The sequence below is a fragment of the Vespa mandarinia genome, chromosome 9 (assembly GCF_050613455.1).
Source record: "Vespa mandarinia isolate Hongniang chromosome 9, ASM5061345v1, whole genome shotgun sequence".
Lineage (NCBI taxonomy): Eukaryota > Metazoa > Arthropoda > Insecta > Hymenoptera > Vespidae > Vespa > Vespa mandarinia.
In genome coordinates, this window is record NC_140818.1 from 8112501 (window position 1) to 8140000 (window position 27500).

The 27500-nt window shown below is 31.8% G+C and overlaps 1 protein-coding gene across 2 annotated transcripts in view; it reads right to left on the reverse strand.

The window, feature by feature from the left end:
- The window catches only part of LOC118440083 (uncharacterized), a 143153-nt gene that overhangs the window by 114056 nt on the left and 1597 nt on the right, over positions 1-27500 (reverse strand). For both annotated transcript variants that reach the window (XM_085659336.1, XM_085659335.1), the window contains exon 2: positions 24752-25371. In XM_085659336.1, the coding sequence (XP_085515462.1) occupies positions 24752-24899 (148 nt within the window). In that variant the 5' untranslated portion in view covers positions 24900-25371. The remainder of the gene's footprint in view (positions 1-24751; positions 25372-27500) is intronic.

A 27500-nucleotide genomic window follows, 5' to 3' on the forward strand; every position in this document is an offset into this window, starting at 1 on the left:
TTTTTTTTCTCATCAAAAAAGAAAAGAAAAGAAGAAGAAGAAGTAGGAAGAAGAATTAAATATAAATTTGCACCGTGAAACATAGTCGTTTAGACTTTATAATAATGAACGACGTTGCAATGGTGATCATAAATTTGACTTTTCGTAAAAGAAAAAAATATAGAAAGGAGAATTAAAAATATCATTTGTCATTAAGGTATTAATGTCTATTAGTTAAGTGGTAAATTTGAAACGTGCATATGTCCCAGTAGTGGACAATGTTTCAACATTGGTCATAAATTTGGCGTTTCGTAACAAAGAGAAAGAAAAAGAAAAAGAAAAGAAAAAAAAGGAAGAAGAAAGAAGGAAATTGTAAATACAAATTTGTCATTATGAAACTGACGTCTATAACTGAATGGCATATCTAAGATAAATGTCGCAGTAATGGTCGCAAATTTAACCTTTTATAGGAAAAAAAGAAAAAAAGAAAAAAAAAAGAAAAAAAAAAGAAAAAAATTAAAAATATAATTCGTCATCGTGAAAGTTTTCGCTTATATATTTTCCCGACAAATTTGTAATAAATCATTCAATAATGAACGATACTCCATACCATTCCATCACAAATTTTATCATTTTCTATTGAAAATTTGAAACTTTTTGAAATATTATTTATCATCGTGATAGTAATATTTCTTTAAAAGAAAGAACTGATATAAATGAGTCGATTAATAAAATCGATCATCGATGATCGATACGATCAGAAATATCATGAGAATCATAAATGTATATCCTCTTGATACTGTCCACTGGGCTATTGGCTGTATTTGGGATTACATTGAAATTCGAATTTTCATCGAGATCGATTGTTCACGATGGAAAAGAAAAAAAAAGAAGAAAAAAAAAAAGAAAAAAGAAAAAAGAAAAGAAAGAAAGAAAGAAAATAAACAAAAAAAAAAACATAAATAAAAAATATTGCTTTATCGTAAACGAAGTGGTTATTTATTTGTTTGTCTTGAGGATAAGTGGAATCGATTCGTTCGGAGTAGGTACAAGAAGGACAAAAGAAATAGAGGAGGAGGGCCAGTCGAAAAGTTCCATTCTGTCTCTTTCTCTCTTTCTCTCTCTCTCTCTCTTTCTCTCTCTCTCTCTCTCTCTGCATGCCTCTCTTCACCTTCCTTTCGTTTCTTCTTCATTCTCCTTCTGGGTTGATCGAACATGGCGACGCGACCACTTAGACACCCAAATGGACTTGGCTTTATGCGCGGAGATAATTTCATAATGATTTACTGGCCGTTTCTCGAAAAAGCTTCCTATCTACCGTGTGGTCGACTCCATTCGAACTTTCGACCGAGAGAGAAACTCGTCCGTGTTGTCACGGAAATGATAATTACGCGTGGTAATATATTACCTGATTATCTACCAGAAAAGTAGGCATGCTGTCAGCGAGAAGGAAACGAAATAAAAAACTAAGAAAGAAAGAAAAAACTGAAAAAAAAGAAAAGAAAGAGAGAGAGAGAGAGAATGAAAAGGAAAAAAGGAAAGGGGAAGAAGGATGCAGTAAAGATCTATGATTTCTTCTTATGTCCCTTTTTCACCAATCCCTCCCTTAATTTTGCATTTTTTCTTCTCTCCTATTTTTTCCTTTCACATATGTACGGATCATCTTCTTGATCTTCCAAAGACAAAAAGAAAGAAAAAAAAAGAAGCTATAGTAAATAATATTTTTCGGAATCGTTCCACCAATATTTCCATGAAATAATCATTAATTAAAGTGTTGCCGTCATGACTTGGCTCATGCGTCCCGTGAAACTCGTTTACAAAAGAGAAATAGAGAGAGAAAGAGATAAAAGAAGAGAGAGAGAGAGAGAGAGAGAGAGAGAGAGAGAGACAACAATTAACGTGGCAATCATCGACAAAAACGTTTCAAGATGGCGTAGACACCGAAGTCAATTCGCTTTCGGTATGTCGACACTCAATTGGTATTCCAAAAGCGAATGATCCAGTTGGTATCAACAGGAAAAGTTGGAATTCATCGATGACTTTTATTCCGCCGATCACGATCCCTTCGTAGAGGGAGCAATTACTCTTTAAACGATCTAAGGATCAATTTTTCTATTTCTTTATGCCAATAAGAACGCGATCGTACGTATGTACATACGATCTGTCTCGACTATCGAGATTTCATTTCTTATCGATCTTTTTAATGATCCATCGAATATCACCATAGTCGATCTCTTTCTCTCTCTCTTTATATATATACATATATATATATATATATATATATATATATATCTAAACGCCGTGAAACGAAAAAGAATATCGGCCTAATCATTACTTATTATTATTATTATTATTAAAATAGATGATAACGTAACTATTAAAAATATATTTCATACAGTTTGATCCGATGATGCCTCATCGAAAAAGAAGAGCAGAAAATATAAAAAAAAAAGGTAACTAAATATCATTCGTTGTCATCTTATTCGTCATTAAACATCATTGTAAGTGTTCATGCGATATCATTATAGATTGATATGGCTGATTGCATTAAAATATGATATGATTAAAAAAGTATATGATTACGAATGATTGACGTTGCATGATTGAAAATGACAGATTCTTGTTTGACGCAAGAAAGAAAAAGAAAAAAAAAATATATATATATATATATATATATAAATTTTTTTTTTTTACTCTTGACGGCAGAGCAAAAAAGAGAAAAGAAAAAAAGGAGAAAAAAAGAGGGGAAAATAAACTTCGAAGATAAGAAAATAAAAGCTCGACGCATTCTCGATTCCCTTCCCTTTACTCTTTTGCAACACCCCACCAACTATCCCACCCCCGCCCTACAAACAGCCGCCTTTAATAATATCTCTTTTCGTTTTTACCTCGAACATAGGTATATTTCGATCGAAGATCCGATCTCCCTTTAAAGGCAATTTTCTCCGTTGACGAAAGATCCATTAAGCGATAATTACGAGCGATCACTGCTATGTAATTACGAAGCGTGAGAGAGAAAGAGTGAGAGTGAAAGAGAGAGAGAGAGAGAGAGAGAGAGAGAGAGAGAGAGAGGGAGGGAGAGGGATTAAGCAAGGCCAGTTGAGATCGAATATTCGAATCGCCACGAAAGTAATCGATATTATCCCACAAAAATTTGAAATATCCAATATTTCTCTCTCTCTCTCTCTCTCTCTCTTTGTGTGTGTGTGTGTAAAACGTCTTAACAAATTCGAAACTTCGAATTTTATCGTATAGAATAGAAAAATGTCGAAATTAAAGAGAGTTGATTGATTTACCCGTATTTTGTCTCAATAATTTTTCTATTTTCTCTCTCTCTCTCTCTCTCTCTCTCTCTCTCTCTCTTTATAGTATCCTTTTTAAATAACGAAAATTAATAAAAATAATAATAATAATAATAATATTAATAATAATATGAAATTTATGGTATAACCTATATGAGATAAATAAGTAGGTACAACACAGGCATCGAACAAAAAATTATCAATGAAATGATAAACAAATTTATGACGGATAAATTAAATGAAAATATATAGGAGTACTTTTTACTCTTTTTCATACTCCTTTTCTTTCCCCTCCTTTTTTTCTCTCTTTTCTTTTCCTTTTAAAAAAAATTTCCAATGTTATTTCCAAAGGTGAGAGTATCGTACAGAGAGAGAAAGAGAGAGAAGAAAAAAAGAGGAAAAGAAAAAAAGAAATAAAAAGAAATAAAAAGAAATAAAAAGAAATAAAAAGGATGCAAAAGAAGAAAGAAAATAGGGAAGACCAAACGTCGGCGCAAAACAAAGGACAGTCCAGATTAACTTTTAATTGGTTTGCCAGGACGATGGTGATAATTATCCACGTCCAATCATCGCTTGGCCATCGTCCAAAGCTTTTTGTTTCGTTATTTTTCAGTAGTACGTACACTCTTCGAGCTTGGACGTATGTCGTGCCTCTGCCACCACCGCCACCGCCACCGCCACCGCCGCCACCGCCGCCACCGCCTCCATCACTGCCGTCGAAAAAAGATCTTTTTGATCTATGGCCGAGCCGTGCTCGCGTACACGCCAATAAACGTTGTATTTACTATCACAATATATGTATATATACATATGCATATATATGCATGTATATATTTCATGTATATATTTTATGTATGTATTTATGTATGTATTTATTTATGTATGTGTGTATGTATGTATGTCTACAGAACGAACAGGTAGCACGCGTATGAAAGTCGATACAGTGTGTGTATAGATTATCAGCAGAGTCAGCACTCGACATATAGAAGAGTCATAGCCTGGTAATTAAGAAGGAGCCTCTGATTGGTCCCTCCTAAAAGTACACAATACATACGCATATGTATATCGCTACCTACATATGTATGTATGAATCATGGAATATATCCTACGTTGAAGAACGCGTTGATCAATTGTGTATATTGGTTTGCGTTCGAGAGGCAGTGGCGGGGGGGGGGGGGGGGGGTAGCGGGGAGGAGGGGAAGAAAACAAAACAAACAAATCAAAATTATTGGAAGATTTTTCAAGGACTATATTTATAGATACAGTGGTTATAATAGATATCATTAAAAATTTTTATAAATCACGAAATTCCTTTTAATTTCTTTTTCTTTTCTTTCTTACTTTTCGTTCTTTTCTTTTTTGTTTTGTTCTGTTTTCTTCTTTTTTTGCCAACATGAAAATATTAATTTTAAATAGAAAGATTTTCTATTAGAATTTACGCCGACAGAAAAAATAAGGAAACATACTTGGAGTATTAGATGTCTATATGTAAATTAGATATAATAGATATGTATTAATATTAGGTATATATTAGGTATATATATATATATATATATATAAAGATTTTTTTCTTTTCTTTTCTTTTCTTTTCTTTTCTTTTCTTTTCTTTTCTTTTCTTTTCCTTTTTTCTTTCTTGGTCTTATAAATTTTTCTCTCTTTTCCTTCCTTCCTGATCAATAATAACAAAAATTAATTAAAATAAAAGACATATTTTATATACACCAAGCATAGTAATCAAAATATATAAATATATTTGCCAATGTACTATTTAATCTACCTAGTGATTATCTACAATGTAACTTAATAATATAAAACAAAAAGAAATATATAAATAAAGAAGGGCTCGTAAATATTATTAATGGGACGACAAAAAGAAGAAAAAAAAGAAATAAAAAAGAAGTAAAACGAATAAAAAAACAAAAAAAAAAACAAGAAATAATAAAAGTAAAAAAGAAATACGAGGGCAATTCGAGGAGTCCTCGGTGTGCACGCGATTTACGTTGCCGATGGCTCGCGCATAATACATAACAAATAGACTCATAAAGAGGATCATGTAATCTATGTTCGCAATCTTTTTGTATATACGTATACATACAAATATATATATATATATATATATATATATATATAATTGCTTACATACATAGATAGATACACACATACTTATTTATTTACGTGCGTTTACCTTATACATACGTACATATATATATATATATATATATATATATATATATATGTAGAGATATACATACGTATATGCATACGTAAGTACTTAGGTATATGTACAATGTACTTACAATCATTTCGGTTTCCTTTGAATCGTAAGTCAACGTTTCGCGTTTTAGCTTGCAGGTCTCTCTCTCTCTCTTTCTCTCTCTCTCTCTCTCTCTCTCTCTCTCTCTCTCTCTCTCTCTCTCTCTCTCTCTCTCTACGAATCGGGCTTTAACGCGAGTTAACTCGCGTTCTCCTTGTTCGACGTTTCAGACCAAAGAACCTGATAACGATAATTAATGTTGCCTCGCGTTGTTGATTATCCTGCACGCGATATACGTTAGTGTAAGTATATACCTATACTTATTTCTATATACATATGTATATATATATATATATATATATATATATATATAAATATATATATATATATATTTACCTACGTACCTAACGTGTATACCATTTACTTACTTACTTACTTACTTACTTACTTACTTAACTATAACGTACACCTTCACTTTTTTCCCCCTCCTTCAACCTCTTCGTTTTCTTCCTTCGGTTATGACTGAAAATGTTCTTCCTAATTTTTTCTTTTCTTTTTTTTTGTTATTTTTTTTTTTCTTTTTTTTTTTGTTTATATTCCAAGTATTTACTTTCATACTGAAACCTTTTCATAATAACTTTTTTCATAGATTCCTTTCCTCTTACATTTTCTTCTTCTCCTTCTTCTTTCTCCTACTCCCGCCCTCCCCTTCCCCCTTTATCCTTCGAATTCACGAGATACGTTCGATCGTCGAAAGATTTCAAATGGCGTATGGAAAAAAACAAAAAAAAAAAAAGAAAAAGAAAAGAAGGAAAAAGAAGAAGAAATTGAAGAAGAAGAAAAGAGAAAGCAAAGAAAAATATGATTCCGACGAAATTCTTTTAACTTTCCTACTTTCTTCTTTTTCATTTTCATCTTTTTTCTTTCTTTCTTTCTTTCTTTCTTTCTTTCTTTCTTTCTTTCTTTCTTCCTTCCTTCCTTTTCTCTCGGATAAAAAATTCTACGATTCCAATCGATTTCTTCGTGACTTATGTACTCGAGAACGTATGTAACACGGGCGTTACATCTTCGATTATCCTTTATCCTTTTCCGAACAAGTCGTTTATTCCGTTTCATACTGTTCGATACAAAATTAATCATGCAAGCTAAAGTTCGAAGAATCCATTAAGAAGGCGGGAGTTCAATGACCCACAGGAGGAGGACACATAGCCATATTGACCGCCGAGGGGGAGGGGGTGGGGTAGGATCGACGATATCGTCATTAAGAATCTTAATACGGTGAGACGGAGAAGAGGGTGAGGAAAGAGATAGCGATATATATATATAGAAAGAGAGAGATGGGTGGAGGGGGGGAAAGGGGTGAATGCACAGAGGGCAGAGGGAGAACACCGATTGGCCGACGTGTGTGCGATTGTCCGCTAAAGCGAAGATAAATCAAAAGTTGTCTGTCTCTCTTTCGCTCACTCATTCTCATTCTCTTTTTCTCTCTCTCTCTCTCTCTCTCTCTCTCTCTCTCTCTCGATGAATCGCGTGTTACGAGGTATACTCGAGACCGATCGATATACCTAGCACCTACGCGTCGTGTTTGTTTTCTATTAGTATTATAAGCTATCAATTATAAATCTTCTTCTTTGTTTGTTTGTTCTTTTTTTATTCTGATTTATTATTATTATTATTATTATTATTATTATTATTATTATTATTATTATTATTATTATTATTATTACTTTTTTTTTTAGTATAAAAAAAAAATTAGATATCGTAGAGATCTATATTTTTTGATCGGTAAGAAACGATAAAAATTACATTATAGATTTTCAATGGAATTATTTTTGTACGGATTTAGATAAGACAAAAAAAGAAACAAAAAAAGGAGAAAAAATGAGAGAGAGAGAGAGAGAGAGAGAGAGCGAGTGAAGAAAAATTCTTTTTTCATTTTCTTTTTAATTTCCTTTTTCTGTTTTCTTTTTCTTTTTTATTTTTCCTTTTTTTCTTTTTTCTTACGACAAATCCCAATGACCGCAAGGACCGTCGTTTTAATTTTTTTTACATTTAGAAGAAAAACTTTCTCAAAAATGTCTCGTCAGTAAGTGATACCAAAGACGACAGATTTATCAGGCAAACGTCTAGACTGTCCGTCGCGTTCTTGTGAAATATTCTCAAATGGAATTCTCGTTTGGTTCATGGCCGATTTACGAGCAGTGCCAACTTTTAGTGGACCATCGCGTAAGTGGACCTTCGAAAAAGAACTCTAATCGTAAGTGCCTCTTCATTGCTGGTGCGTGCACCCGTCCGGTAGATAACTCGGGCTCCTTGATAAAGAGAGAAGAAAGAAAGAAAGAAAGGAAGAAAGAAAGGAAGAAAGACAGAAGAAGAAAGCAAAGAGTGAGCACTCTTAACCAATCAGGGCCGTACCAACTAATGGATTTGCTTTAACCACGTGACAACCGATAACCGATGAAAAGAAAAATCGTGATTCACCCTTATCCCCTTACCCTTACCCTTATCCCCCGTTCACCTTCATCAAAAGTTTCGCTTTCACCTCAAATTTTCTCAGATAATTTTTATCCACAAAGTGCCATAACAATTTTACCCCACACCTTTTCTTACCCTTGACCGTACAAATCACCATCGCTTTTCTTCCCTTTCTGCTTGTAAATCACCTACGACATTAAGACGATTCTAAAAGGTATTTCCTACAGGTAGCTATTTAGTCAGGTTATAATAAAATCGTCAAGAGAATCATGGAAATATGTTCATATTGTAAATGTTGATATTTAAAAAGATTTATTATACTTTCGAACAATTTATCCACGTCGTATTTTCATCTATCCTCATTAGAAAGATGGTCAAATAAAACTTCCCCCATTGACGTGTGTAATATAAAAGAGAACAATTTGAAAACTCGTCGAAGATAATAATACATTAGAAAGTTGAACGTAAATGAATTCATATACGTGACCACTGAACAAAATATCTTTACAAAATATATTTTTGTTTTATGTCTTTTCAGTCTTTCAATGGCTACCCTGTGTAAACAATATAAATAACAATATATATATATATATATTTTTTTTTTGGGTAGAGAAGGGAGAAATTTTTGGAACAGAAAAATCTTATTTGATGAGAAAAAGAAAAAATGACAATGAAAAAGAAACAAAAAAAAAAAAAAAAAAAAAAAAAAAAAGAAATAAAATGCAATAACAAAGAAAAAGTTTCTCGTGGTCTCGTTGATGAGTCTCGTTAAGAGAATAGACAATTCGTGGAATCCATTAGTAAACACGAGTTTAACACGATCGGTTGATTAGTCGAGTCGTTGTAGATCACTAAACGGGAGAATTTGGTAAGAGAATGTCAAGAGAATGGTCAAGGTGGAATGGTCAGGAATGTCGAAAGCTCCGTCGGTGGCTACCTACATGGATTTCTTGGCCGACGGTGGTCGTTCGAAAGCAAAGTGTTTTTCTTAAATTCGGTTAAGATAAGTATTGTGGGGTTACCGCCATGTGAACGCCATCGAATCCAATGATGACGCGGCCAAACGAACGAGTCCAATTATTTGAGGATTTAATGATAACGTAAAATCATTTCTTCTTCGATCACAAGTATTATGAATAAGTTAAAATGAATCGAGTGAATTTGTAAAATGATTTTTCTAAACGATTAATACGTGATATAAGTATTTATACTTGTATGAGTTTATATAAATCATTGAAAATATTTTGCATATATTTTATTTATCTATTAATTTAATTATAACACGTATTTTTGTAAATGTATATATTTATAAATTTACTAATTTTCTTTTTCTTTTTTCTTGTTCCTTTTATGTGGAAAAAGAAATTCTTCTTTTCTTTCTCGATTTTCTTTTCTTTTATTTTCCTTTTTTTTTCTTTTTTTTTTTCTTCTTCTGACACACGACTTTCCATCTCGACTATTTCCATCAAACGAGTATAGAAGGATGAAAACCTTAAACGATATGAAAGAACTATTAATCTCTCATATCCTCGCTTCTTCAGAAGGGAAAGTAGCGAATCATTGAAGGATGAAAGAAAAGGATAAAAGAAATCGTCGCGGTACCGGTACCTTTTAAGCTAATCGTCCAACACCTGCGGACCTATTATAAAATAACAAAAGGATCGTATTTGGCCTGGTGCATGTATCCTATTTACTGTGTCATCCGATTCGCATGAGATCGATATTAAAAAGAATACGAATAACATACGCTTTTGTTACTCTAATTGCTGAAAGGATAAAATATGATATGTACATAAGTGTGTTATGTGAAAAAAGTACATAAATGTATCGTACACAAGCGAAAGCGATATACATTGAATTTTCATCCTATGTCTTTTCTTTCCTTCCTTTTTGTCTTCTTCCTTTTTTTGCTCTTTTAATTTTTTTTCTTTTTTTTTTTTTTTTATTTTGTTTTTTCTGTTTTATTTTCTTTTTATCGTAACGAAAAATAAACGAACGCGGCTTATCGTGTATTCGGATCAGAATAAATAAATACTACAAAATACCGTATTTACCGTATAAACATGTATATGGGATAAAATATAATAGAGCTCGAAACGGCATGAAAAATAAATGTGTATAACTATAAAAGCATGAGTCGAGTTTTTCTTTCGTCATGAGGTGCTGTTGGGTAAGGAAAACAAACAACTGTCTCTCGAGCGAATCGCAGCCAACAACGAAATTAGTCCAGGAGAATCCAAAAGAAACGATCAGGTGCAATTCAGATGAGATCAGGTGGACAGTCGATTTACGAGGGAATAAAAAGAGTGCCAGTATTGGCTCTCTCCTTCTCTCTCTTTCTCTCTCTCTCTCTCTCTTTCTCTTTCTTTCTATCGTCGATCCATCGAAGCGTCCCGTCGATCCTAACAAAAACTATCTTGCTTGGATCCGATCATTAAACAATCATACGAGCCGGGAAGAAAGTATAATGTAGACAGCTGGTGTACACGGTCCCTCTTTTTCTTTTATTATAATTTTTTTGCACGAAATTCCTATTATAATTAAAGTAAGATTTTCTATTATTTATTTTTCTTTTTTCTTTCTCCCTTAAGAATGATTTCTTTACGTACGAAATACGTTCTCTCTTTCTTTCTTCTTTCTTCTTTTTTTTTTCTTCTTTTTTTTTTTTTTTTTTTTTTTCTTCTTTTCCTTCCTACATTTGCAAAAATTTTCAATATGACCGATCGCAGAAATTTCATCAAAAATATATGTTTAATTTCTACGAGTTATTAATTAGACCTAAAGGTAATTAATTTCTCACGCTTCCAAGCGAACGTATAAGAATAATATAATTCATATTTTCAAAAATGACACCTAGTTTAAAATATATATATATATATATATATATATATATATATATATATATATATATACAGATATAGATATGTGTAAGCAGCTATATCTTCGACATCCATCTCGGATATGGCTACGACGCAAGACGGCGTAAACGAGCGTATGACACTCGGCACTTCAATTATGTTTTCTCGTATTTCTCAGGACACGACTAATTTCGGCCTGTAATTTCGTCGGTCATTAAGATGCGCACCTGCCGATAATCTGAATAATCTCTTAGCACTCGCGAACATCTGATAGCGATATTACTGTTATATTTAATGACTCCTTCTCTCGTTCTAATGACACCTCGAAAACATATGACCCCCGCGGGAAAGTGGGTGAACTCGAAGGAAAAAAAAAAAAAGAAGAAAAAAAAAAGGAACGAAGCAAAAAGAAGGTCGCGAGTCGAATTTCTTTCTTCCTTTTGCATCGTTTTCAGAAAAAAAAAAAAAAAGATCATTTCCTTCGAGGAATATTTCTTTGGAAATCTTTTTCTTTTTCTTTCTTTTACAAATAAATATTATTATTCATTTTATACTATATTTAAATTAAATTATTAATTTTTAATATTTCTTTTTTTCTTTTTTTTTTTTTTTTTTTTTTTTTAATTTCATAAATACCTTATATTTTTATTTTTCACTATGTTAAAAATTCCTCTTAAATATAATTAAATATAAGATTATAAAATTATTATTATTAAAATTAAAAATTTTTAATTTTTATAAAATAATTAATTATTAATCAGTTGTAATTTATATGGTAATTATTTCAACAAATGTAAAAAATTATTTGTTATAAGAATAATTATAAAATATTTTCCTATGTATTATAATATATGTGACATATCTTATGATTTGAAGATCGTGTCTTAACGAAAAAGTTTCACGAGCTTCTTGCATTGATTGTTTATTATTTCGTCGTAGCTTGTTAACATTTATAATTCAATGTTTATCGTTCGTAAAAAAAATTAATGACAAAAAGAAAAAAACGAAAAAAAAAGAAAAAAAAAAAGGAAAGGAAAATAAAAGAAGAAAGAACAGAAGGATAAAGAAGTACAGTAACGAAGATTGAAGGAAATTTATAATTCGATTGATTTTTTTTTTCAAATCAATATTTATCCTCTTATTAAATATAATAAATTTTATTTTATACGATGTCGGAAGAGAATCGTTTCGTCGATCGACCGGTCAATTAACTTGTAAGCGTTTTTCTTTCTTCTCCTTTCTTTTTTCTCCTTTTTTCTTTTTCTTTCGAAAGGGGATCAATGGCAATAGGGACCTTGAACGATCGGTTCGCGCGAGGTTCGTTGACTAATTTCCGGGGCCGTTCGGTTAATTACAAATTTCCGCTTCCACGGATAAGAACTTTAGCTCGCTCCCGGAAATTGAGCAAGGTGAAAGGCACGCGCGAACGAGACGAAGGTCCATCTCAGACGCGCGCGAGTCTTTTAAATCGAACAAAAAAGAAAAAAAAAAAAAAAAAAAGAAAAAGAAAAAGAAAAAGAAAAAAAAAGAAACAACAATGCACTTCGAGGCTGACACTTTATCTCTTTTTTTCTTTCTTTCTCTCTTTCTTCATTTGCTTTTTTTTCTCTTTTACAAAAATAAAACCAATCATTTGAAATATTACGTGAAAAAAATTTTTCACATAATATTTCAAATGACCTTGTTCAAATGATTTCTTCAACCGAAGAGGAGAAAAAAATAAAGAAAAAAGAAAAAAAAAGAGAAGAAGAAGAAGAAGAAGAAGAAGAAAAAAGTCTGGTCTGAAAAGAAAGAAAAGAAATAAAAAGAAAAAGAAGAAAATATATTCGATTAGAATGTAGAAACAATGCAATAACCACGTTCGGAATCCAATTAATAGAAAACGAAACTATTGCGGATCGGATCCGAATGTCGGATTTATTTCTATAATGTAGACAAACAAGTCTATCCAGCCTACAGCAATTACTCTTTTCCATGTTCTAGTTATTGGACGTCCAAGCGCGACTCGACTTGTTCTATATTAATTATATGAAATTCCTAATTGACACATGCTCGTGATCGACCCACGTTCTCTTTCCCTTGTGTAAGGAAATAAATAAATAAGTAAATAAGTAAGTAAGTAAGTAAGTAAGTAAGTAAGTAAGTAAGTACATTTACTTGCTATGAATGTATCTCCATATGTACATATGTAAATAAGTTAACCATCTCTCATTTTCTCTTCCTTCCCATTCCCATTTAACGTTTCCCTTTCCACAAGGTTCCTTCTTTTTCCCATTCCCTTAACGAAAAAGAAAGAGGAACCGGCGAGGATCCGAGAAGAATTTAACGAGGTGAACATTTTACGTTTGATATTTACACGAGGCCCGCCTTGGGTCTCGTTTTATTGAGTCATATATCAAAGCTTTGGTATGGAGAGAAAGAGAGAGAGAGAGAGAGACAGACAGAGAGAGAGAGAGAGAGAGAGAGAGAGAGAGAGAGAGAGAATAGCATCTACGAAACGAGCCGACAGTTTGCAAGCCGACTCTATACTCCTCCTCCTCCTCCTCCTCCTCCTCCTCCTCCTCCTCCACCTTTTCTCTTTCACCCCGGAAAATAGAAAGAAAGATGACTAACAACTGTTCACTTCGGAACAATTATCAACAACCTCTATAATAATCTCGAATTTTAAGTAGCCACATCAGCCGCATTGACTCATCCGTTCTAAAAATTATAGAGAAATAACAGACGGATAGACACGCAGAAAAAAAAAAAGAGAGAGAGAGAGAGAGAGACATCAGACAAGTAATAGATATCCAAACATTTTTTCCGATATCGTCTCGACTCATTCTAGACCTTGAAATACTAATGTACGACTAATCTTCTCGTAGAGAGATAAATAGAAATCCATAAACGAGGACGCCTGGAAAATATGGAAGGTGTGTCTCGAACTTTTTCAACGTTTAACGTTTTCAGATTGAAACGTTTCGAAGAGGGGTTGGCCGTATCTTTCTTTCTTTCTTTCTTTCTTTCATTTTTTCTTTTTTTTTCCCCTCCTTTCGTTTAACCAAGCGCTATGCATTCCAATAAATAACGAAACAAAAGAGAGCTGGAAAGCTACCTTTCCCTCTCTCTTTCTCTCTCTCTCTCTCTCTCTCTCTCTGTCTCTGTTACTCCCATCAGCATCTGGCCCGAGACCGCCGCCATATTTACATCCGATAACGAGCCGCCAGCAGATATTTACATTTTTAATAGCATAAACCCACAGACCGGCCGAGACCGTTCGAATAATATTTCCTCCCACCCTATTGACCGCCGAGACTCGATCGCTAGCTCGACTTCAACGCGGACGCCATTTATTAGAGCTAATTGATCGAAAGGGCTCCTCATCTATCCCCCATCCCCTCCCCCTCTCATCCTAATCTATCACCTTGTCTATCTATTTTTCTTTTATTTTTTTCTTTTCATCTCTCTCAAATTCCATTTTTGTCTCTCTCTCTCTCTCTCTCTCTCTCTCGTTTTCTCTCTTGCCCTCTCTCTCAACTTGAAAATCTAACCTCGAAAATCTAACCTCGAAAATCCTACCTCGAAAATCTAACCTCGAAATTTCGTTAGAAAAGAAAGAAAAAAAGAAAGAATTGTCTATGTATTATATATGTATGTATGAATGTATGTATATACGTATGTACGACGTATATATGCATATGTATATATATATATATATATTTACACGTATAAACGGATAACATATGACGTTGGACGCCATAACGATTATGATACGCTGTGTTAAACAGGTGTATGAGAAGGGTGGGAGGGTGGAGGGGAGGAAATAATGATAGTTTTAAAGAAATTAAGACATACGGGATCGGTTAAACGTCCACTATTAAAACGAGACTCTCAAAAATTTTTTCCCTTACTTCATTATTAAAACGTTAAAAGTTCCCTTACTTATGTGCTTCATTGTTAACGACAGGAAATTCACGAGATCGTTTATCCGTTTATAGGTTAGAGGCAGTAGATAGGTTAGGTTAACCGGGGTGGTGGATACGTTTTTATTACATAATTATTTACCGACGAAAGAGAATTTCGAATTTCTTTTTTTTCTTTCTTCTTTTTTTTTTCTTTTTTTTTTTTTTTTGTTTTCGTTAAGGGCTTTTCATTTCCATTGTGTTAATCGGTAGAAAGTAAATAACTTACCGATCTATTCTAGTAAAGAATGAGGGACCGAGTTAATTGGATGGAGTGTTCGAATTCGCAATTAGCGATTAGCAATTACTTCCTATAATCCAAATGAGGGAGAGATAGATAAAGGCATTGGAAAAACGTAACGGGGATTGGGCTGCGAGGGCGATGGAGGGAGATTCAGGGTAGGAGAAGGTTAAGGGGATGTAGGAGAGAATGAGAGAGAGAGAGAGAGAGAGAAAGACGGGATTGTCTCGGATCGACGGAGCGATTAATGAGCCAATCGGCTAATAACACGTCACGCAAGAATACGCGGTAACCGTTTTCAAGTCCCGTCACAGTTTTCTTGAATATTCTTCTTTACTATTATAGTACTTTACTACCCCGAAGCACTGAACTTTCTCTCTCTCTCTCTGTCTCTCTCTCTCTCTCTCTCTCTCTCTCTATTTATCTATCAGTCTATCTACATATGTATCTATCTATCTCTATTTCTATCTCTATCGTTCTCTCTCTCTCTCTCTCTTTCTTTCTTTCTCGTGATCGTTACTACATCATCACTCCCACGAGAATCGTGTCCGGTTAGAAGAAAATTACGACACTTTCGTTTATTGACCGTTGTAAACTCTATTTCACAATCAGGACAGAGAAGAATTATTTTTCAATAATAACTGCCCCTTCATCAAGTTATTGGTAATAATTTATAATTTTAATATATATTACTTATTACTTATCCTATAAGTAATAACTAGATACCTATTCTATATTATATAGCAAGATATCGATTTCCTATTGATAAAGTATACCGTATATCGAATTTATTTATTATTATTTAAATCGATCAATTGGATATATATCGTTGGATAATACGTACCGTATGTATAAACGAATAAATTTATTTATTTATAACAAATAATGCTTCTTTGATAGATCGTTATTTAAACTTTAGATAAATCCTTAATTCTACTTCGTCGAAATTCTTTCCAAACCATTTATACATACAAATTAAGTTTAAACAATTAAACAAGTCCGAATAAGTATGGAATTAAATGGATAACTAATTAAGTAAATACTTAAAGTACGTACGTAGAGTACATTGAATACTAATTCGAACTTTTAATCGCTATCGTTAGGTATTGTAAAAAGATATCTTCGTTAGACTTCGTTTAAACGAACAAACGAGGTATAATCGAGAATTCATTTTACTTAGAATACTTTTTTCAAATGAGAAAAAAGGGAGAGAGACATCGTAATTGAAAGTCAAACGTTTGTCCTATTTCAATCTAATCCTTTTTCATTTGATCCTTATACTAAGTTAACTATAACAATCCAGGGAAGTCGGCTTACATACATACATACATATGTACTTACTTTACTCGTTTAAACGAGACACTGATCACCATTTATGGCAGAGAGAGGGATCTCGCCCTTAAACGCGTTTCTCTTCTTCTATATGTAGCGCATGACAACAAACGTGTGTTTTTATAAAAAAAAAAAAAAAAAAGGGAGAGAGAGTCACCTTCAACGACGACGACGACAACGACGACGACGACGACGACAACGACGACGACGACGACGACGATGACAATGATGATGAAGACGACGATAAAGAAAAATAAATCAATGAGAAAAAGAAAGAGATAAAATATCGCACCAAATGTATTATATATATATATATATATATCTTTCTCTCTCTTTTTTTTTTCTCAATCCAATTTTTGTAGTCTCTTTTTTTCCTTCTTTGCGATGGAGAACAACCACGAATTTCTCGGAAAACGTTATACCAGTGCCAAGTGAAATATATATATAAGTGTATATATATATATATATATATATATATATATATAGATGTATATATACATATATAAGGTTCGCATGGGATAAAGCTTCGCTAATTGGTGGCGAGGACGAGCGGTGAGCGCCTACACACTGCAATACTGCAACGCGGGCCTCATGGCCCGCGTAATTCCGACTAATTTATTTGATTGCACACCAGCATGCCCTTCCCCTTGGTATCCTCTTCGGTGTAATAAGAGTTTATCCCCTCCTTTCCCCTCTCTTCCGTATTCACCGCCGACGCTGTTCTTACCGGAAAGAGAAAGAATTGGATACAAGTGCACTTTCTGATTGACGAAATTTTCAAAACAAAATATCACTTTGATATCGAATCAATTAAATATTCAATATTATTAATTTAATTATTAATAATTACGAATTTAATATAACGCGATTCGCCTAGATTAATTCTCTCTTTAAAGGAGTAATATCTCGTGGAAAAAGAAAAAGAATTTGCTTTCAACGTTCGTATTCAAGCGGAGATTCAAGTTAGATTTGTTCATAAAAAAAAAAAAAAAAAAAAAAAAAGACAAAAAGAAAAAAAAAATTTATAAAAAAGAAACAAATAAGAAAGAACAATTGAAAGTTTTCCTTTTCCTTTTTCCTTTGTCCTTTTTAACATCAAAATCATATTAACGAGATCTTATTACATATTAGATTGTGCGTTCTCAGAAAAAAAAAAAGAAAAAAAGAACAAAAGACCATGTAAACTTGGTCGATTTTCTCTTGAAATGAAAAAAAAAAAAAAAAAATGATTGAGAGTTTTTCAAAGTATTTCTTTTTTTTCTTTTTTACTACCTTTCATTTCTTTCTCTTTCGTTTGTTTTACATACGAAAAGCATATTAACGATATCTTATTATATATTAAAAGTTGTACCTTTCCTATTACCGGAAAGACAAAAAAAAAGATAAAGACAAAAAAAAAAAAACAGAAAAAGGAAAAAAGAACGAGAGGGTTCACAAATTTTTGTCCATTCTCACTTTCGTGTCCAACTATGTTTCTCGTTTATCAAACATTAGTCGAAACTTCGAAAACGATTCGAAGAACTAATCGAATGTCATTTTCCACTTTCGTGCCATTCTCCGCTCGTCTCGCCATTTAACCGCAAACCCAAACGTTTTCCAAATTAGACTCTCTCTCTCTCTCTCTCTCTCTCTCTTTCTCTCTAACAACCCTTAACGAGGATCCAAGAACGAGACAGGTAGTTTGGCATCAAGGCCATTGGCTCATCTTGTTACTTACCACGTGCTTTTTCGATTCTACGCAAATGCATAGAATATATTTACACGTATACACTTACACGTGTGCGCGTAAGTGCATCTCATACATGCAACGTAATCACTATTATAGTTAATGTAGTTACTTATTCTATACAATCCATAGTAAGTACAAAGTTAATAACAATGTTGTTTATAGTTTTAATACGTTACTCTTAACTACTACATAGAACCAAGTTAGTTAAGCTGAAATTTCAAATACGTTCGATCCTACGGATAACGAGTAAGAAAGGAGGAGGAAGAAATAAAATAATAAAAGAACGATGAGCAAGAGAGAGAGAGAGAGAGAGAGAGAGAGAGAGAGAGAGAGACAAGGGACCAGAGCTAATAAAACACAATTAGCGGCTCTACTTGGCTCGACCAATCAGCTATACGCAAGCGTAAAACCAAACCGTGCAACATTATTTACGGCCCTACCGGCACGTATTGTTGGTTGAACTTCTCTCTCTCTCTCTCTCTCTTTCTCTCTCTTTTTCTCGCAATTAGCAACTTCTCGTCGTGTATTGCGTAGAACGAGCGACGAAGAACGAGCCTGAGATTTTTCGTTAAGCTTGTAGATTAGATTTTTTAATACCTCGATCGTCGTCGTCGTCGTCGTCGTCGTTGTTCCTTTTAAAAGTAAGATAGATTCACCGGTCAATTACCACTTCGTACAAAAAATATCTATTATTAATAATCTTTAATATAAATAAAATAATCGTATATGATAATAATAGTAAAGTACTTATGACTATATTAAATTTTAATGATATAAATTATTTTCGAAGTAATAAACTTTTTCGTTCGTTTCTTTCTTTTTTTCTTCTTCTTCTTCTTCTTCTTCTTCTTTCTTTTTTTCTCCATTCAGATCTACGTCTCATATGACACATGACATTATTATCACTAATCGATTATAATAGATAATAATTTATCAAAGAAAATAATTTATTTTCTTTGATAAATTAACTATTAATCTATTAAGAAATATTATTTCGCACATGACATCATTTGAAATTAACGTTTTAAGTAATACAAATATTTTTTCTTTTTTCTTTTCTTTTTCTTTTTTTCTTTTTTTTTTTTCTTTTTTTTTCTTTTTTTTTCTTATCAAATATACGTATACACTCATGCTTTATACACTCATGTTGTTACTTACGAAATAAAAGGAAAGAAAGAAAGAAAAAAAAAAATTAAAGATTCATTTCTCTAATAATTAATCTACTTGACAAATGACATAATACGTATCTATAACTGACGAAAGAAAGAAGAAAAAAAAAAAGAAAGAACGAAAGAAACAGAATAGAAAAAAAAAAAGAAAAAGAAAAACAATTACTTTCCTTAACATTTAAATATTTAACAAGGCATTATCTATTTTAGAATATATTTATAATTCTTTTAATGATGTTATTTCAAAATAATATTTCCTTTTTAGTTAGTGAATCACTCATTATACACTTTCTAAAAATATATCTAATAATAATATTACTTAAACAAAACGACAAAAGAAAAAAAGAAAGAATTAATTTCTTCTTAATGATCAGCTTACCTAATAAAATTACCATACTAAAAATACCATTTAACATATATATATATATATATATATATATATATATATATATATATTTATAAATATATATATATACACACACACACACACACGCATCAACATACCTATTTATTATAGTTCGTTAAAAAAAAAAAAAAAATACAAAACAAAACAAAATAAAATATGGACAGTTACTTTTATCGAATGAGAAACATATCGTTTAAAAGGACCTTTTAACTTAACAATCGAAATCGATTATGGCCAAATAACATTTCACTAACGTCCCTTATCTTATCTCTCTGAGAAGAAGGAAAGAGAAGAAGAAGAAGAAGAAAAAAAAAAAAAGAATAAAAAGAATAGAAAAAGAGAGAGAAAGAAAAAAGGAAGTTCAAACCCTCGTTCGCGAAAAGGGGCTATCAAGTACACGAAGGTTTTCTCCCCCGAGAGAATCTTGCTTCCCTATTGGCGGAGAACAAAAAAAAAAGAGTAAGAGAGAAAGAGAGAGAGAGAAAGAGAGAGAGACAAAACTATCGTAACTTAGGTACCCCCAATTCTATTACACCCTTCTGTCATGGCCATTTATAGCGTTTAATCGACCAAGCCGCACGTAACATGGCGTCGACGCGATCCAATAGCCTTTCTGCATTCTCTTCCTTCTTTTCTCTATCTTCCTCTTTCTCTTTTTCTCTTTCTCTCTCTCTCTCTCTCTCTCTTTCTCTTTTTCTTTCTCTTTCTCTCGTTACAGATTTGTATGCTCTATAATAGAAGGGATAGATAAGTAAGAGGTAAAGAGAGATAGGGAGAGAGAGAGAGAGAAAGAGAAAGATAGGAGATTAGGTTCGTTGTTCTCGTAATGAATGTAAATTTCATTTTATTCGTAAAAAAGAAAAAGTATTATAAAAAATTAAATACATAAATATCGCATAATCGAAGGAAGGAATTAAAGAAAATAAAAAATAAAATAAAATAAAAAAGAGACTATCTTTATTTTTTTTTCTTTTTCTTTTTACAAAAGTTATTTGAAATAACTATATCGTTTTAGTTTTTCATTTAAAAAAAAAAAAAAAAAAAAAAAAAAAAAAAAAAAAAAAAAAAAAAGACGTTTAACAATAGATTATTTACAAGGTAAAACGCCCTTTCAAAGAGCAAAAGAAAAAGAAAATGGAAAGAAAAAGAAGAAAAAAGAAAAAAAAATAGACATTATTATCCGTGAGCATAATAATGGACGCTGAGTACGGTTTTCGCGAGTAAGTAAACGTAAATGCCTTAGTTACTTGCTAGCTTTCGACCTTGAAATTATATTGTGATAAATTTCGATCGAATTATGATAGGTAAAGGTGAATTTATCGTTGTCCTTGACGTTAATATTTACTATCATTAAAATTCATTAAGCGATTACGAAAAAAAAACTATTTCATGGGATAAGTATTGTCGGGTTACCTAACAAATTTTTATTATTCAATACATATATATATATATACATATAGTCAGTCAATAATAATAATGATTCGTTCATTAACTATCATTAAGATTATTAACTGTCTATTTATTTTCTCTAATGACAATGACGAAAGTGTTTTATTTATCGAACCGAACACGAAAAGCAAAAAAGAAAGGAAAAAAGGAAAAACAAAAGGGGTAATGAAAAAAGAAAAAATAGAAAATAATAAATATAAAAGAAAGGTAAAGAATAAAAGACAAAAAAAAAAAAAAAAAAAAACAATAAATAAATAAATAAATAAAATCCATTTAGATTAGGTTAACGGTAAATTTTATATGTCTTTTCAGCATTAAAAGCGTTCAACATTTTTTTTATTCTTCACGACGATAAGATCGATTAATGAGATAATATTTCAATTAACGTATTAACGTTACTATAAAGCCAACAGGCACATTAATGTTCAAAAAATTACGAAAGGAATAGGAATATACATACATATATATATATATATATATATATATATATATATATATATATATATATATATACAGCTCATCGAAGGCCACGAACAAGCGTCGATAAGGGAAGTAGATATACGTTGCTACTTGAAAATTAGTTCGAGTCAAGTGCTATTATTACTCAAGTATAACTTTTTTTCGATAATTAATACCCGTTCGAACTCGTACACGTTCGTTTTACGTAGGAAACAAACATTGTCATGGTAGTCACTCCTCGTATACGAAGATACGCTTTTAGTAATTTGTTAATCGACCGGCTATCTTGTTAATTACCCGATAACACGTAGCGATAACGCCGAACATCAAGCGAGAATGAGATTCGGTTATCGCGGGACCCGTTTTTTTTTTTTTCGGTTTTCTTTTTCCTTCTTTTTCTTCTTCTTCTACTTCTTTTTCTTCTTCTTTTTCTTCTTCTTTGTCCATTTTTTTTTCTTTTCTTTTTCTTTCTTTCTTTCTTTATTTTCTTTTCCTTTTTAATTTTATCATTAACGAACATACGATTATTCCTCATTTAGTTATTTATTTATATATATATATATATATTTTTTTTTTCGTTTTGCTTTTCTTTTTTTCTTCACTCTTTTCATTCTTTTCTCAATCTTTCTCTTTCTCTTTCTTCCTCTCGTTAACTCGGTGACTAAATGAGGCATTTTAACTATCAATTCTAGGTAACTTATCCTAAATACTTACATATTTATTTTCTTTTTGCATCTCGTATAATTGTAACTAGTTATAGTATATTACGTCTTACTCCAAGAAGTCTTTTTTTTTTTCTTTCTTTCTTTTCTTTCCTTCGCAATTTCAAATTATCCCCTTATTAATCTTTATTCCCAATCGCGATAACGATCGATTTACTATATACGATACATTATTTATGTAATATTACGTTATTTATGTAAATCTCGTGAGATTATTTAAAACGTGATAGGATCGAAAAGCGGGGAGGGGGTGGGAGGAGGAGGAGGAGGGGGGACTTTTAATCTATGATCAAATGAAATTGATCGTAGCGCTTTAAGAAGGAAAGAAAATGAAAGATGAAGGAAAAAAAAGAAAAGGAAGAAGAAAAAAGAAATGAAAAAAAAAGCAACAGCAGCAGCAGCGGCAGCAACAACAACAACAACAACAACAACAACAACAACAATAACAACAACGACAACAACAACGAAAAGAAGCAAAGAAGAAAAACGAAGATTGCAAAATCCAACGATAAACTCGAACTGGATGGAGGAGGCTCATTAAAGCATCGTTGTAATGATGGTTATCCTATAATGATAAGGTATCTGCGCGATTTGATAAAAAAAGAAAAAAGTAAATAAGTAAATAAATAAATAAATAAATAATAATAATAATAATAATAATAATAATAAAGCCTAAATGAAACGGATGGGTATAAGACATTTATGAATTAATGGGAGTAAGTTGATACATTGATATTAATGTACATATAATACAAACAGATTATCTCGGCGACGCTTGTTAACTGATAACTTCGTTGCCAAGAAACATAATAACGCTTTGCTTGTTACATTGATTCGAAATACAAACGATACACCATCGATATAGACACAAACACACAAATACACACACACATACATACATATACATATACATATATATATATATATATATATATATATATATATATCCTATCTTAAGGAAAAACAAATTCATATCTGTAGAAACGTCGATTCTAACATGAGAAAAGGAAAGATAGAAAGAAAGAATGAAGAATGAAAGAGAAAGAAAGTAAAAGAAAAATAGCGATAGAATATCAATATCGTAGCATAAAATTTAAATCTCACGATATAGGAATTAATTATCAATCGTCGTATATCATTATGACGAGAATATAATCATATTGAAATATTGATTTTATTTTGTTCTTTTGATCTTTCTCTTTTATTTTGTTTCCTTTTTTTGTTTTTATTTTCTTTTTTTTTCCCCTTTCGACGTAACACAACGCACCTACGTATACGTTTATAATGCGTACGTGTGCTTACGATATGTACGTGAGAAAGAGAAAGAAATAAAGAATATGAGAGACAGAGAGAGAGAGAGAGAGAGAGGGACAACTAATTCCAACTTAATCGTCGTCTTATCACGATCTACCAACGACTTTTAAATGCTCCTTAATTGACTTCTGTTCTTTATAAGGGTCGAACTAAACCTTCTCACTATCACGCGGGTTCTTCTCGAATCTCGCAAAAGGTACCCTTTTACCTAACTATACTCGAGTACTCGATAAAAAAAAAGAAAAAAAGAAAAAAAGAAAAAAAATATATTCACGTTGTAGTTAGCTGGATAGATAGATAGGTTAGGTATATATGTATGTAAGTACTTAGGTGGATAGGTAGGTTGGTAGGTAGGTAGGTAGGTAGGTAGGTAGGTAGGTAGATGTATATGTACGTATGAAACATTCTCGTAACTGATCGCATTCCAAAAATCCGGATCAGCCATAATCGGTATTCCTCATCCGTTAATGGTAATTGTCTCGCGATAGTTGAACAGTGACTTGTGGCGTCTAGTAATGGAAAGAGAATTTCCCTTATATGCTTTCGGTGAGTGAAAAAAAAGAGGACGGTTATCTCTTTCCTTGTGTTTTATATATATATATGTATATATATATATATATATATATATATATGTATATATATATATTTGATCAAGTATAATGATCAATTTAATATATAAATATATAAATATTTTGTTAAAAATTATTAAATTATTTATATATATATATAATTTAATAATACGACTAATTAATCAGATCATTATATAATAATATTATTCGTCTAATCTGATTAAACGATATGTATATATATGTATATATATATAAATAAGTACATTAATGCAATAATGATAATATCGCGCGGAGCGTACTATCAGAGTTTTTCTACTAGTTATATATCATGTATTTACGTAAGTATTTAAAAATCAAACGAGGAAAAGAAATAAGTAAAGAAGCAAAAAAAGAAGTTCGACGTTTATCAGACAAAAAATTCACATGAACGTGTCAACGAGACAAGATGATCGATAGATAGAAAAAAAAAAAAAAATCGAGTAAACAATATCGTCAATTAATATCGATAAAATCAATAAAGCTCAATGGGTAGGAGGAAAGACGACTCACCGTTCATAATTTCTTCCTCGTTCACTGGAAACTCAGCATCCTCGACGTCGACCAGGCTACGTATACTGAAAACACTTTTGGCGACCCTTGTCTTTTGAAGGTCACCAAGTCCGTCGGTGGCCCTACGTGGCGTCGTACTAAGATCCATCTTTATTAATATAACTTCAAGAAAACTATCGTACGTTTTCTTTTCTCTCTTCTTTTCCGTTGCTTTCTTGCTTACCGAACACCACCCATCCACCCACTCACCCGGTTGTTCGTTCGTTTATTCGTTCGTCTGTTCGCTCCTCCGTTCGTTTTCACACTCCCCCCTCACTTTATTCGGGGGGAAAAAAAAGAAAAAAAAAAATGAAGAAAGAAAAAAAAAAAGAATTTTAAAAGTTAAATTTCACTATCGTCGCAAAGGCCCATACGTCTTCGTTTTCCGCATTATCCATCGACTGTGACCTTTAACACGAGCACGCTTTTATTTCAACGTACGAAACAACTCTTTCGACACACTTTTTTCTCTTCTCTTTTCTTTCTTTTTCTTTCTTTCTTTTTTCTTCTTCTTTTTCTTCTTCTTCTTCTTCTTCTTCTTCTTCTTATCTTTCTTCCTTCGTGTTCCACTTCTTAAGATCCTAATTAATACGAATCCCGTGATAAATCATGTGCTTTGAGAAATCTTATTTCGATTTTTTCGTGTATCGAAAAAGTTTCAAGATCGGACTTCAAGATTGGATTTAGAAAATATTTATATATATAATATATATATATATATATTTTTTTTCTTTCTTTCTTTCATATATATATATATATATATATATATATATATATATATATATATATATAAAAGAAAGAAAAAAAAATCCTGTCACTCGATTATGATATTAAAAGAGGAGAGAACCGATTGAATCTTCCTCTTTCGTTCTTCGAAATCGATTATTAACTACAGCTTTTTCTCTCTCTCTCTCTTTCTCTCTCTCTCTCTCTCTCTCCCTTTCTTTATCCACGAATGATATGAGGTAAAGTTGAGAAAGTTGAGGAAAAAAAAGAATATATATATATATATATATATATATATATATATATATATATACATATATATATATCGTTTTAAGCGGAAATGGAGGTCGTCTTATCCGTGAGAACTACAAAGCTGATAAATTCGAGCAAATATTCGGTGCCGTCGATCGGTCTATAACAGATCCGATCGATGTGCGTCATCGAATCATATTATCTCTCTCTCTCTCTCTCTCTCTCTCTCTTTCTTTTTCAAACACTCTCCCTTCTTAAATCCAATCGCATTTCATAATTCCTATATACATATAAAATGTATACAGACAGACAGACAGACAGAGAGAGAGAGAGAGAGAGAGAAAGAGAGAGAGAGAGAAAGAAAGAAAGACAGAAAGAGAAAGAGTGAGAAAGAGAGAGAGAGAGAAAGAGAGAATGAGAGATTGAGAGAATGAAAGAGTGAGAGAGTGAGAAAGTGACACTCGGGGATCATTCGATTATCTTCGAATTCCGCGTAAATGTTCGTTTTTATCACAACAGAAAGCAATGTACAACTTCGTTATTGAACATGATACATATATATCACACGATTCGTATTAATTCATACTTTTGTTATTGTTAAAAATCAAAAAAAAGAAAAAAAGAAAAAAGGAAAAGAAATAAAAATGAAAAGAAAAGAAAAGTAAGGAAAAAGAGAAGAACCGAAGAGAAGGACCGAAATATTTCTTCCCCTCTTTTTATTTTTTTTTTATCTCTTCTTTTTCTTCTTCTTTCCCAATTGCCTCAGATATTCATTCAATCATCGATAACGTTCTCCTTTTTTATTAATTAACGTCCCTTCGAATTCACTTGTACGTATTAATTAAAAATTTTATTCAATTAATAACTCGTCTCGAGACAAAAATACATCAATGTACACGAAATGTATTAATTACTCTCTCCCCCCTCTCTCTCTCTTTTTTTGATTTATTTTTTTTTTTTTTACGATACTCTTTTCCTCCTCTTATATCCGTTCGTTCAGCTGTTCTCTCTTTCTCACAAACTTGTTTACACTATTTTCACTAATATTTTATTAGTCGAAAGTTATAATTCGTCCGAAGTATAATTTTTATCATTTCACTACGTTCCTTCGACGCGTATAAATGTATTTGCCGACAGGCGATAATTATCTAATGATCTAATACGAGGAAATCCATCATTTATACGATCGTACAAATTAGTATTCGCAATACATATATATATATATATATACATATATATTGTTTATGTATATACGTAAACAGAAAAACTATCGTCGATATTCGTTTGTGTAAATATCGAGGTAATAAATATCTATCGTATTAGAAATATACAAGGAAGAATCAATGAACTCATTTAGAATGTGACCTCCCAAACTAATTGCTTCCTTTTGTTTACGTTGATCTCTACTTTCACGTTTCTACGTAAGAGTATTCGAGTACTTAATGAGATTTCCAATTATTCCTTAATTGTATTAATCCTTCATGATTTTCGACGTATCTAATTGAATACACTTCGATCCTTTCGATTTTCCATTTCATTTCTTTTTATTTTCTCCTCTCAATAACGTCGATTTATTTATTCGTAAAAAGTTCCCTTTCCTTTCTTTCCTTTTCGTTCTTCTTCTTCCTCCTCCTTCTTGTTCTTTTTTTTTCATCATTAATTATCCTTATCCTTTTCCTTTTTTCCTTTTCCCTATCGTAAATAATCCATATTAAATATAACACGAGAAAAT